This window comes from Poecilia latipinna, unplaced genomic scaffold (genome assembly GCF_001443285.1).
Source record: "Poecilia latipinna isolate Pla-1442-1.1 unplaced genomic scaffold, P_latipinna-1.0 Scaffold1923, whole genome shotgun sequence".
NCBI lineage: Eukaryota > Metazoa > Chordata > Actinopteri > Cyprinodontiformes > Poeciliidae > Poecilia > Poecilia latipinna.
In genome coordinates this window covers 57,158-74,294 of record NW_015114539.1, presented here as the reverse complement: position 1 = coordinate 74,294, position 17,137 = coordinate 57,158, and the positions used below count along the sequence as shown (strand labels likewise).

Below are 17,137 nucleotides of genomic sequence, written 5' to 3'. Positions count from 1 at the left end.
CACCGGGTTGGCACCCGAACCCGGTTTCCTTGTTTGCCCCGGGGCCTTTGGCCTGTGTGAGAGCAGGGGAAAAAAAAAAAAAAAAAAAAAAAAAAAAATCAAGAGATTAGAAGTTTCTTTTGGATATGTAAAAGATAAAGCTGCAGCAGTCACTGCAAATGCTCACTTTATGTTTTAAATTTGCTTGCATTATGTAAAGGTGTGCTGTTCTTACCAAACTATGACCACTGATGATGAGGGCAAACTCCCCTGAGATGCTGTCCATGTCACCAGAGGCAGACGGAGGGAGAGAGGAGCAATGCAGCTGTTTCGACCCTCTTCCTGTTGTACAGTCTCCCTCTTGCCCGTCTTTCATCCCGTTACCCATGAAACATGCCTCAGCCCAGGCCTCCATCCCTTCAGTTTTCCCTCGGGACAGCTCCATCATCCTTTCCCTCGCACTCCTGAAGAGCGAGTGAATAAAAAGTTACTGAACTCTGGCTCATCAGCTTTTAAGGCATAAACAACCAAAAGGGAAAAACAAAAAAAAAAAAAACAAGAAAAAAAATGGAGGAACATAACTTATAACATGATACAGTTTAAATTGGTTAGCTGAAGGATGGTGTATTGTTCAGGTTTTGTCAGATTTAATTACATTTGTATTTGCATATTAAAGAGCTGACTTTAAGATACTGTCATCTGCTGTTTACAGTTTTTAGGTCTAGACCTTATTTTTCCCTTTATCTTCTGTCCGCCCTTTTTATGGATCCATTGAAGTAGACACTGGGATGGTCAGGTAGGCTTACCTAAACTGAGTTAAAAAAAAAAAAAACTAAATCTGAAGTAACCTAAGCAATGCAACAAAGGATAAACTAACATGAGTGGAACATAATCAAAACACAGATAAACTAAAATAAGCAAAGGAGAGTTAATTTAGTAGACAAAACAAGCAAAACTGTGCTAAACTAAAGCAACTTCTGTCGCATTTTCCTGAAGGAACCAGCTGTATTTCGAAGCCCACAGACAACAGCTGACCTGAGTTCTTGTCGTACACTCTGAACGGTGTGACCACCTATGATGAACACCTCAGTCATGTCATCAGTCAACATTTTGCAGGAGTAGCCTATGTTGACTGCCGTCTCTGTAGGAAAGAAAAGGGTGGAGATTAACTCACGCTATGACACAAATGTTTAGTTTTCACAACAAATTCTCTAAACACTTCCTGCTGGAGTGCGCAATATTTTGGGTGTCAATTACAAGCATAGCCTTACTTCTGCTAATTATATTTATATTAAGGCATGGTAGGATAAAAAAAAAAACCTGAGCTTTTGGATCAAATAGGTCTGTCATATCATACTTTGAGTGATCAAAATAAAGATGAATAGCTGAGATTAATAACTCAGAATATCCCACTTTTTCTACTTTTCTGAACACCAGATGGCAAATTAACTTGACAGCTGGTATAAAGTGTGTTCATCTCACCCTGTTTGTCTCCAGTCAGAACCCAGATCTTAATGTTGGCCAGAGAGAGGAGAGCAATGGTCTCTGGGACTCCTTCCTGCAGCTTGTCCTCAATAGCTGTAGCACCTAGGAGCTGGACAGACAGAGACAAATGTTTACATGCAAATTAGATTATGCTCAAAATGAGAAATTTTAATCTTGTTTTGTAGGGGAAACCCCAGAAGCAACTACTGACTAACCTTCATATCCTGTTCTATCTTGTCATAAGCTGCAGCCAGCCTGTCCTCCCTGCAGTCAGTGGCCTTGTCTGCACAGCGGTGGCTCTCTGACCAGGCCTCCCACTCGTCCTCAGAAAGCTCCCTGTACGCCAGAGCAAGAGTCCGTAACCCATCGGCTCCATACTCCTGGAAACAAAAAAAATTACACATGCAGCATGTGTAAACATATCATCTGTAAGCAACCTGAGGTAAGCGTACAGCGCATGCCGATACTATTTAAAGGAACTCCATATGTTACGCTTTTAACTGTCTATGATGCTTCAGTTTAAGCAAGGAGACACTAGGTGGCACTGCAGCACCAATTATGTTCATAAACTACTGTTTACTTACATTTAGGTGGTCTGAGGTGATGCTCATCAGTTCCTGGTTGCAAGGGTGGAGTCTCTCTAATAGTACCGTGTCAGCTCCTTTACAGTACAGGCAGATCCTGCCTTCTGGGTTACGCACTAAATTCAGAAGACAAAGATGCATATAAAATATCATGAAATCATCACCTCTCCTCCGTTGCCCTCAGGTACATATATTGTTGCTTCATGGCTGCTTTAGCAAAACTCATTGCTTTACAAATGTGTTATGCACACTGTGCACTGCCATTAGATGGTATAAATGTATGTGTTTATATTTTTCTAAAATTTGCCTATGAGATTAAAAAATAAGTCAGATCAAGACTTCGTCATCTTGTGAATGTCATGACTGGAGGATATATTTGGGTTTCTCAGAAGTGGGGTTCTGTGGAGCTGGTTTTAGCTGTCGGTAGTCATTCTGAATGAAATTTGCATGTTTTCCTGGTTCTGTCTGACTGGGTGGATGTTTTCTTATTTACTCAGGCTATTTTTGTTTGATATAAAAAAAGTGTTTGTTGATCTGCAACATTTTAAAAACAACAGAAATCTACAAAACTCTAACTTTTTGTTTTACAGTACGTTAAATAAAACAACAAAAAAGACTTTTTAAGTCGCTGTTCTGCCAAAGAATACAAAGAAAAAGAGAAACATATTCCTTAGTAAAAAAATCTTTCTTTGTGGCCAGTTAGTAAAAGTTAATAGAACAACTCCTTGACAAGTTTGGCAGTATGTTAACAATCCTCCCTACCTATGACAGACATCCTCTTGCGGATGTTGTTGAAGTCCAGTATGGCGAGCAGCGAGTAGGTGACGGTTCTGCCCATCTCGGTCGTAGTAATCGTCCCTGGCGTTCGAGAGCGGAACACGAATCCAAAGTTTCGAGCTGCCGTCACCAGAGCGCCCTCGTCTGGAGATTGCGCCTTATAGACCAGCTCTCCTGGGTGGACAGATGAAAAACGATGAACGACATAGGAAGAAATAGACAAACGGCAAGTTGCTGTTTGTGTTTCCCTTCCTTCTGCTCACCTTCGCTCTTCTCCTCACTCATGACGGTATGACAGAGAGAAAGTAGGCGGAAAAACTCGTGAGTGTGCAAATCTCCCACTTTCACTGATTCCAGCAGCTTTTCATCATAGAAACAGAAATCTGGATTTGCCAGGGGGTTGAAAGGAGTGAAATCCAGCCTCTGAAAGATTGACAGGAGAGAATTAGACTCCAACCTGAAGAAACGATTTACGTCCAGGTAAACAAAGAAAGGTCTACCTTTGGTTGTTTTCCTAACGGATCCGTGACTTCACCTGGCAGAAAAACAAATGACAGGTAAGAATGTGGAATATAATGAACATGTTTGGATATATGAACTTTTGTGCATGATTTGTTGATCTCTTACCATAAGTTTGCCCATTGATGGAGCACTTATTAAAGGTCATAATGTTCTGAGTTAGAGTTCCAGTTTTATCGCTGAAGATGTATTCAACCTGAATAAACATGAGCATAAATTCCAAAATGTTATACTTTTTTAAAATCATAGAGAAAAAAGGTTCAGGAACTGGATTAATTTTTCTTTTAAACATCACCTAAAACTGACATCCCCTTAAGATGTCAGTTTAGTTTGCATTTGTACTTCACACATCGACAATAGATGAGCAAACTGTGTATCGACTTTAAAATATGGTACAAGTTCAAAATAATTGAACTGAATCACCAGAGCCAACACAAGTTATAGGCAACGTTTGCAACAGCTTAAAGATCACTGTGACTCACTTACTCTCCCAAATCTTTAATAATTACTATGGGTTTTAGCTGGAAATGCCACTTAAATGAAATTCTGCCCTTGTGCCAGCCCTGTGAGTAACATTCATTTAAGAAAGTAAGCTGTGACGCATTACAGGCCCTCTGAAGAGCCCACCTGGCCAAGCTCCTCGTTCAGAGTGGTGGTCCTGGACTCGGCCGCCGTGTTGCACCGAGAGCAGAACATCTGTCGATCCCAGTTAATGAAGTAGCTGTGACCCAACCGGATCACCTCCACACTAGTAGAGCAAAAAAAAAAAAAAAAAACAACAACAAAAAAAACATTAAAATATATTAAACTATGGATGAAAACACATACATGATGCTGCTTGTGTTTTTTTTTATGCACAGCTTAACTCCTGTAAAAACAATTGCGATGCTGATTTGCTTCGGTGCCTAAGTAAAATGGTATTTTATTGTTTTTATATGAAACCCGACTGAATTTCACCCACTCTAGCTCAAAATCTTATACATTTAGAGACTATATAGAGGAAGTGTAATCAACACAGCTCTAGCTGCAGTGGACCCCCACCTAGTCAGGATTTAGTGTTCAAAGATTCATCTGTTCATGTTGTTTTTGTGGAACATAACTGTAAATTATTCATGAAAAACTTGCTTAACTGCACATTTTTAGCTTTAGTTTTGTTGTTATTGGTCCAGTGTTCATGTCCGACATGTGACGCTGTCTTTCATGTCAATGGGTCTTTTATCTGATTAAATGAAAGTCTCAAGTACAAAATTGATTTAATCCGGTCTACTTTACATAGATTGACCTTGTAAGTGTTTCAATTAAATCTTTTTGTGGTGCAGCCCCTTTCTTAATTTCATTTTGCGTGTGGTTTTATAAACATGCCTTCAGATGGTAATAGCTGTCATGGGGCAAGTGCTACTCTCAATTGTTATCTCAACAACAATATTCATAAATTTCATATATCTTTGTCCTTTTTGATATCCTGCACTCTTTCTTACCTGACATATAGAGAAATAGGAACGACAGTGTTAAGGATGATGATGTATGACCAGAAGGAAAGGAAGGCCGAGAACATAAAGTTGTCCACAGGAGGGTCCCAGGGAAGGTAGCTCTGGAACAAGGAGCCCACCTCTCTCTCCCACACCGCATTGCCCACAGCCAGGATCACACCCATACACACCAGGAAACCAAAGATCTAACGCCGATGAACAAAAAGAAACACCACAAAGCCAGAGTTAGGTCCACTGTCCTGCAATCCAAAATTAGAACGAGTCTATCATCAGCATGAGCAGATGGTAAACAAAAGCCCCTGAGATGATATTCTGAAATAGTTTGGGGCTATGAAAGTGAGAGGTTTGGGGTGTCTTACCCAGAGGACCAGCGTGTTCATCAAACGATCGATGCTTGTACGCTTAAACTTGGTGCGACCGCTGTTCTGCATTAGCTTGGTATCTGGACCTGCGGTGGCAACAGAGTCAAACCTGCTTGTTACACGTACCGCATTCACCCAATCATTCACAAATAAAAAAATAAAAAAATAAAATACGCAAACGCAGACCTGCAAAGATAACCAGGCCGTAGCACGCCTCCGTGTTGCGGAGGACGCATCCTCGGAGCAGCATGTTCTGGTTGGTCAGGGGGTATTTCTTCTCTCGCCAGTACAGAGTGCCACAGAAGCGATCTAGTTTGTTGTTGGGAGGCTCGCACACCACTTCACCTTCACACAAGAAGACGTTGTAGCGTATTAAATAAAAATAACGCACCCCTACATGGCAGGCAATTACCAAACCCAGTTATTGCAAAGCATCGACATCAGAGGCAACATGATCTCGAGCTGAATTTATCATCCTGATGCTGCTGTCACACTATAAACACACCCGGAGAGACACTTCTTTTGTAAGATGATATCAGGCAGAGTGTGGGTTGATTTGCTGCAGTAATGCTTTTTCCTGAGTAAGTGTGTGCGTGCGCATGCGAGCGTGCTTGTGTGTGTGTGTGTGTGTGTGTGTGTGTGCGCAATGGGGGCGTGCTTTGCTGACTCAAAGCTCTTTCCGTGGCGGGTGGGTGGATGGGTGATGACATCGTGTCATTCAGCCGCAGCAGAGGACGTACAATGTGAGGATGTGAATGTTTCAATTATTTATTTGTCAGACCGTGAAAGGAGGAAAACGTCTGAATTACACAGTTGGCTGCACAACTGAAAATCATCAGAACGATGTTCCGGATGGGGAAACCGAGAGAAAATCAACTTGTTCGAACCAGTCTCACCGTCAAACGACGCCAAGTTGTTTGGATCGCCAAGCTCAGCCGTCACCGACACAGACTGACGCACCTTCATGTTGGTCTCTCTGCAGGTTGACAGAAAAAAAAACAAAAAAAACAAACATCCATTTGAGAAGCAGTTGCCTTCGGAGGTTAGAACGAACTGCGAGTGGATACTGATGGGAGGTTTCTGACCCGTCGAGCTCGGCCGTCTCGATGTAGCACAGGCCGTGTGGTTCGGTGCTCGATAACAGGAGCAGGTCGGCCTGAAAACAGACGGCTGACGTTAGCATTAACTGCAAGGTACACGCAGCAAAGTTACAGAGAGAAGTCGATAATAATTACACATGAAGAGAGTTGGAGATTAAATGAATGATTATTAGAACTTCTGCTGAGGAAGCAAAAAAAAAAAAAAAAGAAAAAGAAAAATCCATTTGCAATCTTGTGCTTTAATCTATTAGAATAGCTTTCATAAGCAATAATAACTGAAGATAATTAGCGAGAAACTGAATCCTGGCAATAAAGTGAATAGTGCTGAACTGGCGTTTGCTGTGTTTTGGTATAGATAGATATAATAAGAAATATCAATTTCTGATTTATTTAGATTAGAAAATTATGATTTTTATTAATTGAAGTTTTTTTTTTTCTGACAGAATGATTCAGTTTTGGGTGACTTATACATATTGCTGGATATTGGTGAATAAAATGGATGTGGATTACAGTTAACTAAGTTTCATCTGCCCTCTTGTTTCTTTTTCTTCATCACAATATTTCTACTATTCTTTAAGTGCCGACTGAGAGGCAACATATTGTGCAGATTTTATGGCTTAAATGGATGTTTAAAAGTGCTATTCATCCATATGCACCTCAAAATAAGAGATTTAGCACTGACTGAAATAAAATCTGGCAAAATCGTTCATGTTTTTGACAAATCCATTCATCCAGTCATCCATTATCCAACACGCTTATCCCGAGTGGGGTAAGATCAGGGCTTTTTGGAAAAACAAAACAAAACACTGACTTAAGCCACTTTGTCTTCTGATGTGAATGGATTGAATAATTATTATTGCAGCTAAATTTGTGTCAAAATAAACATAATAAACTCTCACACTTACCGCCACAAACTGATTGTTTTCCAGCTTAATGATATCACCCACTTTAACGTTCATCCACTTTTCGTTCTGCAGCCTGCCACAGCAAATCAGAAAAACACGTGGAGCACAAACGGGACTGTTTGAATCGCTAAAAGCAAGAGCGCACGCATGTTGGGTTTTCGGCTGCGATGACTTACGAGCCTCGGATGAGAACCTGAGACTGCCGATTGTTCACTTGGTTGTCGCTCTTGTGGCGAAACTGCAGGGCACAGACACAGTGGTGTTACATCAATGAGATGAGTGTGCTGCGCTCAACTTCGGCGTGTGGAGAACACATGCTCACATAGTCATCGGTGGCATCCTTTACTGCGGTGATGCTCAGCACCAGAGCCAAAGGCACAATGGTAGTGAACCAGGACAGGGAGGAAATCTGAGGAATCAGCTAACAAGGACAGGAGAAGATGAGATTTTTCACATTAGTATAAATGGGTAGCAACAATGCCTGTAGAATTATTTAAACATTTAACCCTCTGTGTATTTAATTGGGGTTTTATGTGATGAACCATTACAAAGCAGTTCCTAATTTTGAACTGGACAGGAAGTGATGCATAGTTTTCAAAGTGCAAAGGGATACAAATCTGACAAGTGTGGTGTGTTTTTGTATTTAGCCCCACGAGTGAAAGACTTTTATGCAATTACAGCTGCAGGTCTGTTGGAGTTTCTCTATTAATTGTGCCCATCTAGAAACTGAAAATGTTATCGATTCTTCTTTGAAAGAGCTCAGCCAGATTAGGTAGTTTCTGCAAAAAGCAGGTTTTAAGTCTGGTTACAGATTCTCAAATGGGTTTAGGTCTGGACTTGAACGGGGAATTACGACACATAAATGCAAAATGTCTGGAGTCAAATCAGTCCACTGTAGCGTTGGGTTTCTGTTTCGGGTCATTGCTCCAGTGGAAGGTGATCCTCCGCCTCAGTCTCAAGTCTGTTTCTGCTTTCAGTCTCGTTTCTTTGAGTGCTAGCCTGTTTAACAAACGTTTCATCAACACTGACCAGCTTCCGTGTCCTTGAATAATGTCCCCATAGCATGATGCTGCCACCAACATGATTCATGGTGAGATTTGTGAGTACAGGATGTACATCATCCCAATAAAATGTTCAACATTGGTTCATGATGGGAGCAACTAAATTTCAGAAGTTAATTCTATAAAATGAAGACTGTTTCCTGTTAAATTCGCAGCTTTAAGAAATCATTGTCCAGTTTTATATTCATGTTATGACAACATTGTGAGAAAAATAGAACATATATGAACATAGAGAGTTTCAGATCCAACTCTCACTGTTAATTTCCCGTTTTAGAAGACAAAATCAGCAACAAAAAGGCTTTCAAAACAACAGGAGACACTACAGTGGTTCCACCTATCTGTTTCATACAGTGGGAGGATAAAAACTATGTATACGCTATGAATATAAATCTTAAATATTTATCAGACTTTTTCATTGGCCAAAATGTAGATTTAGATTTTGTTGCTTATTATTCTGCATTCAGTAAACAGAAAGGATTTTGGTTACTGTAACTGGCCTAAAACAGAAAACATTGAGTCTGATTGAATAGCAGAGAGTGAGAAAAAGAAGACCGTCTTCGCTGTAAATATAGATATCTGGTTTCAGCTCTAGATACTTTATCTGATCACCTCCTACGTGTTGCAATATGATAAGCGCCTGCCTCTTCGGCTTGTTTCTCATATGAATCGTTCTCAAGTTTTTATTTTGTCAAACAAACAATGTGGAAATGCCAAGTTTCCTAATCCCTGCCTGGCTACACTCACCTGTAGGATGAGCAGGAAAAGGAAGTAAGTGTTGGCTACTTCCTGGAACTGCTCAAACAGATTGACAGGCAGGAAGGTGAGGATGTTGTACTTTGATGTCACGATGCAGTTGTTCTGTGTTGAGAAGAGAGAAAAGGAAAAATTATTATTTTTTAAAGGTCATCATCTGAACTTTGTAATACCTACGGAGGAGAAAAGGACATAATCTCACCGCATACTGAAACTTTTCATTGTGTTCTCTGTCATTGGCTTTGACCCTTCTCTCCTCCTCTGCGGAAATAAAACGAGGTAAAAGATGGTGAACAATGAAATTCATATAAAATAAAAGAACAAATACAACAGCATTGCACAGCACTAAAGTTATATAGACTTAATCTTCTCTTTTGTGTCCTGACACTCTCACCATGTGAGCCTGCAGTTTATATGCTTTTGTTGTTTGCATAATCAATTTTCCTTCTCCTTCTCCTCTGGATGTCAAAAATAGAAACCACTGGTAAAAGAAAGCCAAAAGAAGTACGACTGAAAGTTGGCCACAGGTGGCATCTTGTCAGTCGATGTCATAAAATAACTCTTCAGCTAATACAGTGAGGCCGAAAACTCCCTTCTCCAAGCATAGTGATCGTGGGATCATGCTGTGGAGAGGAACAAGGCAGCTTGGATGGGAAGACGAATGGACCCAAATTCAGAGAAATCCTGGAAGAAAACCCTCTGAGAGGCTGTAAAACACTTGAGTCTGGATGGAGCTTCACCTTCAAGCAGGAGAACGACCCAACATACAGAAATATCTACAGTGGAACAGCTTAGAACAGGGATGTGAAACGCCTAAACTCAGAGGTCAGTGTGCTGCAGGCTTTAGGTGTGTTTCTGCTTCAGCTCAACCGAATCAAATAATTAGGTGATTGGCAGGACAATGTTGAACTTGACCTCCACGTGATTTGGGATTGCTGAAACAAGAACGTACATCTGAAGGCTGCAGCACACCCTTGAAGAGTGTCTCCGCCTAAAGCTGTTTTTGCACTAAAATAATGTCCAGTCTCTAGACGTATAAAACTGGTACTGCAGCTGTAGGTAGGCCTACATGTTTTTAACTCGGTGCGCACTGCATTCCTTTTGGCAGATGAAAACCAAATGTCAGTTTTACTCCCCCTCAAAATCTGCATTAATTAGGTGAGACAACACAGCTCCAGACACGTACGCAACAAATATTATCACCGAGGCATAAGTGCATGCACTGGACTGAAACGCTGGCATCCTCAACAAACTTTTGACATTTAAAAACGAGTCGGTGCGGCTCTACAGGAACGGACATTGCACTAGAGAAGCCAATAAACCCATAATAAACATGCACACAAAACACAAACAGAGACTCTGTGGTTTCCTGTGTCATTGTAGCTCTGTGAAACTCTCTAAAACCAAGTAGAGCCCATGATCTAGATCTGCACCTCCTCTGAGCTGAGTTTCAGCAAACAAACACAGGCTTAAAGAGTTCCCACAAGGACAAGCTTCTCATGTGACGCTCTAAGACCGACCTGAGGTGGAGGATGAGCAGCTGATCTGTTGAAGAGGTTTTCAGAAAATGGATTTATACCCAAGCAAAACCTTCACCATGTGGTGGAAAAGATTCCCTCAAGTAGAAACTTATTCAAAGACATTGATTATTTGTGTTAATTTAAGCGAATCTAAAATGAACAGGAAATTAAATTAATATTTGCATTCGCTGTAGCATGGTTTTTCTAAAAACACTAACAACCAACAGCATTAAAAGGATGTTTAGCTGATTTCAATGGTTTTTGAGGACAAACCAAAGATCTTTTGTGTGTGCAGACTAGTGCAGATACTACTGCCTTCTTATATATTGCCAAATAAACTCAAATATATTAAAATTGGGAATGTGTGTAGCCTGTATTAGCTCTTTGAGAGCTCATTGTTTGTTATTTTTACAGAAGAAACCTGCCATAGATATTATGACTAAGAAATAAATCTAGAACCAAAGATGCTTTCCTGATCACTGTCTGAATCTGATTTGAGGACGAGAACAATTTCTGTCTAAATCCTCAACTGTGATTTCAGAAATGAAATTCCCCAAACCTTTCACCACGCTCAACTGTTGGGAGCTATGTAACAACAGAGGATAGCTTTCATTTAACTACTAAAGTACTGCATGGTGCTATGGCAGAATGCCACAGGTGGCACAATTATGAAAATATCCCAATGTCAATTGTTAGTGTTATTATAGCAAAATGGAAGAAACTGGGAATGACAGCAACATCAAATAAAATCAGAGGGTTCAGGGGTCAACATGCTGAGGGGCTCAGTGAACAAATATGTTAGCTGTCAGAGTTTGGAAGTGAACAAACTCAGCCCTCAGCTCTCGCTTCATGTTCTTTCAATTTCAGATAGTAGTTGTGTGGGTGTCCGTTCTCTTAAACGTATTCCACTTGAACCCCTACGCCTCCTCCGCTTTCCGCTTCTCTCTTCTGTCTCCTGACATTGCTGTTTCATTGCATTTAAAGGTCACGGTGCTGATGTTTATTTGCTTGATATGCACTGCTAAACACTGAGGAGAGCGAGGTGCACTGAGGGCTCCAGTCGCCTTACACCTGGCCCTGACCTGCCCCCTGCGAGCTGACCACCTCAGCCTGAATGAACGATAGTCTTTACCAAACTGCGCAGTAAGTGTTTAATGTGTCTGACAAGTTCAAGGGCATCAGAAGCCCTGACACATTCAGCGTGCTGCACAGTGGGCCAACATCAATCTATACAGCTGCAAACGTTCAATTGCAGACATTAGAGTCTAAATAAATTTTGCTTCATGTAGAAAGAAAAAAAATAAACATCATTCCATCATAAGCCACTGATCTGAGTCACACAACATCAGGGTTAGGCAGTGAAGTTCCAGCAATAATGACCACATTAGCAGGTCAGTCTGAGTTATAGGAAATGACGGTGTGATTCTGAGCTAAGCTCAGAATCATAGTCACGAGACTCTCCGGAAGAGTGCATCTTTGTTGATGTTGATCTTATTAGGCAAAAAGAATCGTCTGCAGTCCTGCTCATCCACAAACCCAAAGCTAATTAGCTGGAAAACAATATCGCATGTGACAGACTGATTGAGAGGGGGGTGGAATAAAAGGGGACATCAAGTGGGATCTGTGATCGTTATGCAGAGGAATGAGGCGAACCTGGAGGATTGATCACTGTCAGTAAACACAGGGAAGCAGGACATTCATTGCAGGGTTCCTGCGAATTTTACATTTCAAATGCAGTAAGTTCCTAGACTCAATTTTTTTGGTTTATTATCTGTTATTTTCTAAAAGTTATTTTAGTGCTCTGGACATTGAATAAAAAAAAAAAAAAGATGTCCTAGTTGAGTCCAAATTATGTAATAATTTATAGAGTTGTCTTCAGGTTTGATATCCAGATAAAAGAAAATTTGCATCCATCAGGTTTTTCAAGTCTGAATTGGATTGTCTTATTCTAAATACAGATAATTTAAAGCATAGTTTGTTATCTATTAAATATTCTCTTCATTAAGATTTGACAGGACCCTCAATGCTTTAATTTCAAAATTTGCAAACTCAAACTAAAAACGTTGTTTGAGTAAATGTAAACAATAATAATAATAATAATAATAATAATAATAATAATAATAATAATAATAATAATAATAATAAAACCCTGTGATTTTAGTTTTCAAATAAATATGTTCCTATCTGTGCAATCTGCTGGTAACTCAAAAATCCAAACATTCAAAGAGTTGGCCCAAAAGAATAATGGTTGGAAACTCAAAAATATTTCCATAACAATTCATTTTTTTTAAAACAAACTAATATCAAGCTAGAAAAATTACCAAAGCAAATTCCAGACTTTTCTAGATCACATAAGAACCCTGTAACTCACACGAAGCTCAGACTCGAACCCACTACTGTTGAAAATGAACAAAAACAGAAAACAAAGAAAGTCAAGCCTATAAAACTGAAGTATGAAGTAGAATGTCTGTTTATCTTTTTATCAGTCATCATGATATCTAATAATTGCATGACTAGATGGCACCAACTAGACTATCACTAATCAAGTGTCATAATTCTTAAATAATCACATGTGATGGTTTAAATAGAACTGAAAATGCACTTATTAAACAAATATGAAAGCATTTAATACAGTTTTATTATGTTCAACCAGTATGTACGGTAAGTCATGTATTTATCATTTTATCATTTTGATAAAATGTAATGTAACCCTTGCACATCAAAGTCAGTGGGCCGGCCTTTAGACACGATGACTCGTCTGCAGTAAGCTGCTGCACAGATTGACCAATCAGATATGAGGCTCTAAGTGGATCTAAATTATGTCATAATGGATTGTGGCAAAGAAAATATTGAATGATAACATATGACTTTACGAAGAAATTACATCAAATTTTAAATATCGATTGTGGCATCTATAATTATTCAATGCCAAATTATTTCTTTCTGGGATTGTTGCACTTCCGTAATAGAACATTATAACTACAGAAATAAAAGCACATTCCTTCCTTCTTATGGAGATGTGATGTGAGGAGGGATGCAGATAGAAATGACTCAAACTGGTTTGGATGGAGATGGGATGAGACTTGGACGTATCTAGTGATAATGATAGATGGTCTTTATTTGCAAACTGAGATGGCATTTGCACAAACAACCGCAGTCTTAAACTCGTACCTGTCCGCTTCTTTTTCGATTTTCCTCCCCCAAATCCTGCCTTTTTCTTTTTTTTAATGGGGAGAACCACTGGAAGCCATTTCTCCGGGATGTCTGTCAGCACCGTCATCTTTTTCTATTTCTACTTCTGCTGCATGGAGAATAAATTGGACCGTCAAATCTCCGCGAGAAAGAGGTGACGAAGCTTCCGAACCAACTTCAGTAGACTTGGATGGATCGGACCATCCTCACCCTGCCTCTATGCTGCTTCCTCGCTCTGCACTCCTGAAGTTGCGCGCACGGGGCTCACGCTCAGCGGCGCGCGCCTTGCTCGGGTGTCTCCCTCTCTGTCTGCACAAACGATGAGGTCATGGTTTTTCTAAAATGACCGATCCATCCCCATGCAGTCGCAGCCCCCGACTCCCTCAGGTCTGGCTCCCGCTATGACCGCTACTTCGCTGCAGACGCTTCTCCTGCATGTTGCAAGGGCGCCGATGAAGCGCTGCGACGTCTCAAACGGCAACTTCAATCAATCGAGGCTCGCCTCGAGTTTCGTCCACAACATAAACACTGCCCAACGTGGAGCATTACCTAACCCCCGTTGCGGTTACCATGGAAACCGCCACTGCAGGGATCCCACAGCTGAGCAAAATCGCTGATTAAGAAGGACGCACGCCATTTTGGCTCAAGAATCACTGAGAGCTGCTGCAGCCAGATTGAGGAGTTTGGGAGCCAAAATATTTTCCTGCAAGTTGAGCATGAGTGGGTGCGCCGCAGTGGGCGGCGCCAGGCAGGTGGCACCGCACGTGCCCCAACGCGTGCCTCGTGCCCGCTTTGAGAGGCAAACGGTTCTCCTTTCATCGGCACAACAATAGCAAAAATATCGCCGTTTGAAAAATTTGGAAGACTACTTAAGAGAAAACGTAACACCCATAAAGCTACCAAATGAAACATCACTGAAAATGAAGATGAATGATGCATTTCCCTGATCCTGTCTAGATGACATAACATCCCTGATTCCGAAGCACATGCTGTACAAAACACTGTCTTGAGGAGCGCGTGATGAGATACTGATTAAGATAATATACAGAGGTGTATTTTTGACACCGACTCAACAAAAAATGGTTTTTTTATTGTACACAAGTAGATATACAATGTCTGGTTCAGGATGTTATAAAATATAAAATTTCTAGAAAAAAAAATTATAGTCATTGACTTCACAAGAGGAAGAATAACCAAGTCAGTCAACTGCATGTTTAACTTTTGTTAGTAAACATTTGATAGATTTTCACATAGTTGTAAAACGTTTGAAATTAATTTGAGTTGCAAGTAGCTGAGCTTTACCTGTTTGAGAGGAAACAATTTCAGCAAGTATTAAACAAATGGATGCTAGTACAAACCAAGCCAACCTTGTGGTATAACTGCTCTGATCTACAGTGAAAATACAGAAGAAACCTGGAGGTTTTCATCCAAGTTATGACCACAGCCATAAAATATTTTGTTTACAAACTAAGACAATTCAAAAGCTTGTTTCCGTTTCTTTCCCGCTCTTTGGCGCGATTTGCCCCCACAACGGGGCGCACACTGACCAATTTGCGGCATGCTTTGAGATTGATCTGAGCACACAGATCTATGTGAACAAATAACTTACAGCGTGGGTCACTTAAATCTCTCGCACGCTCACTTAATGGTGTTCTGTTACACGCTCAACCCTGACAAACGCTCAGCTGTGTGCTTTCGAGAGCACAGAAACAACACTCCTGCTCTGAGATTGCAGGACATTCAGACCAAGAAGCTGTGGTTCTGGATGAACTTGAGATTGAGGCATAATCCAACAAACGACTTAGAGGGCATCATCAAGGATTCTATTTAGTCAATCATATCTAAATCTAAAGTTTAGAGATGGAAATGTTTTTATTTGTAAACACATATACAGATTTGGCAAATTCCTAAATTAAGCTCCTGTCTTCTTCAGATGGCAAAGGAACCAGGAGTGATTAAATGCGTACCGTAAAACACATTTTCTGTGAGCTAAATAATAGCACTAGGTTAATTTTAGATCCGTTTCACTTCCTTTGTTTCACACAGCTTGAGTACTCAGATGTTGAACGTGTTTAATATTAGGTACTGACCTGGAGGAGGCCTCTTTCTGAACATCTCCGCTCTGCCGCCGTCCTTCTGCTCAGGCCCATGAGACTGTCTGCAGAGACATTACAGTAAGACCATTACAGGCTCCATTATTACAACAAACCGGTCACAAAAAGTCAAGAGCAAAGAGTTGCGCTGATTCAAAGCAGGAGGGAGAAGGGAATTAAGAACCCACAAAAACAGGTAGTGTGACAAAAAGCACTAACAAACAGTCACCTCTCTTTTTATTCAAACTAAGCTGTAAGTGTTATCTTTTGATGCACAGGGTTTATTTTCAAGTGAAAATAGGATGCAAATCGGACATGCACTGAAACCGCTGCACAACGGGACCCTCGTGCACGTCCAGCAGACCATCTCTGCTCTCTGAGAGCAGTAATGAGGAAATGACATTCAGCAGATGGCTGCATCTGTCTCACTCTCTGTCTGGGAGGCTGGTGGCGTTGGCCAGACACACCATCACTCTTGCCTCTCCGGCGGAGGAGACAGAATAACAGAGCGGACGCACTGCACAATTAAACCTCTCCTTTTTCCTCCCCTCTTCATTTATGCTGACTTGATTCTGTGGCATACCTCGGTGCTTTTATTCACCGTGCTTTGTCTCGGTTAAGTACAGAAGCTGGGAGGCAGAGGATGACAGATGAGCCATTACTCTTGGGTTTAGCGGTGCATACAATACAGCAGACGCTAAAGGCAGCAAACATCAAATCACTAATCAATACTCTTTGAGAAGGAGCTGCTCTGCTCTTCTCCATGCCAGTTGGGCAGATTAACTTTCAGCTACTGTTTCCATCTTCGCTTTCCAACCCTGCTTTACATTTTTTCCCCCCCGCCTGCTATCTTGTTACTCCTTGCACTCCACAAACCCGCAGAGGCATGAAAACATTTGGAAACAGCAGGCTAAAATTTCTCATTGTGACGATTTCAGTAAGAAGTGGAGCAGAATTGTTATTTTTATCAAGACATGGTGATTAATTGTATTATTATGGCTTGTTTCAGGTAATTTAAGCCTTAGGCAGTAAATCTTCAGGCAAAAAAAAAAAACAAAAAAAAAACTGAAGAAGGCTGCAAGGCAAATGCAAAATGCTTTAAACTAGCTCTTTTTCCTTGGTGCATAATGTGATTATCAAATGACTGTTACTGGAACTGTGGAGGTCACGCAGAGGTCTGGAAACCCAAAGCGTAAATCGGTCTTGTTTGAAAGTAAAAACTCTCGATTGTGATTTAAAGGAGTTTGGAGCAATTGAATAAACTCTAATGAATGTGGGTGTCAGGAAACAATACAGGCTTACGGAGCAAAAAAGGTT

The 17,137-nt window shown here is 40.7% G+C and overlaps 1 protein-coding gene across 3 annotated transcripts in view; it reads right to left on the bottom strand.

Moving 5' to 3' along the window:
* atp8b2 (ATPase phospholipid transporting 8B2) overlaps positions 1-17,137 on the bottom strand; it is a 28,973-nt gene that overhangs the window by 9,380 nt on the left and 2,456 nt on the right. Inside the window, exons 2-22 of one of the 3 annotated variants that reach the window (XM_015015519.1) lie at positions 15,818-15,885; positions 9,218-9,276; positions 9,007-9,120; positions 7,524-7,622; positions 7,378-7,439; positions 7,202-7,274; positions 6,282-6,352; positions 6,093-6,172; positions 5,383-5,541; positions 5,194-5,282; positions 4,823-5,019; positions 3,972-4,092; positions 3,453-3,540; positions 3,326-3,360; positions 3,089-3,248; positions 2,811-2,999; positions 2,049-2,164; positions 1,680-1,844; positions 1,462-1,573; positions 1,015-1,120; positions 215-443 (exon numbers count right to left, since the gene is read on the bottom strand). In XM_015015519.1, coding sequence (XP_014871005.1) covers positions 215-443; positions 1,015-1,120; positions 1,462-1,573; positions 1,680-1,844; positions 2,049-2,164; positions 2,811-2,999; positions 3,089-3,248; positions 3,326-3,360; positions 3,453-3,540; positions 3,972-4,092; positions 4,823-5,019; positions 5,194-5,282; positions 5,383-5,541; positions 6,093-6,172; positions 6,282-6,352; positions 7,202-7,274; positions 7,378-7,439; positions 7,524-7,622; positions 9,007-9,120; positions 9,218-9,276; positions 15,818-15,842 — 2,349 coding nt within the window. In that variant the 5' untranslated portion in view covers positions 15,843-15,885. Of the gene's footprint in view, positions 1-214; positions 444-1,014; positions 1,121-1,461; positions 1,574-1,679; positions 1,845-2,048; positions 2,165-2,810; positions 3,000-3,088; positions 3,249-3,325; positions 3,361-3,452; positions 3,541-3,971; positions 4,093-4,822; positions 5,020-5,193; positions 5,283-5,382; positions 5,542-6,092; positions 6,173-6,281; positions 6,353-7,201; positions 7,275-7,377; positions 7,440-7,523; positions 7,623-9,006; positions 9,121-9,217; positions 9,277-13,706; positions 14,443-15,817; positions 15,886-17,137 lie in introns of those variants that run through there. The other 2 variants (XM_015015517.1, XM_015015518.1) reach the window with 2 other exon arrangements.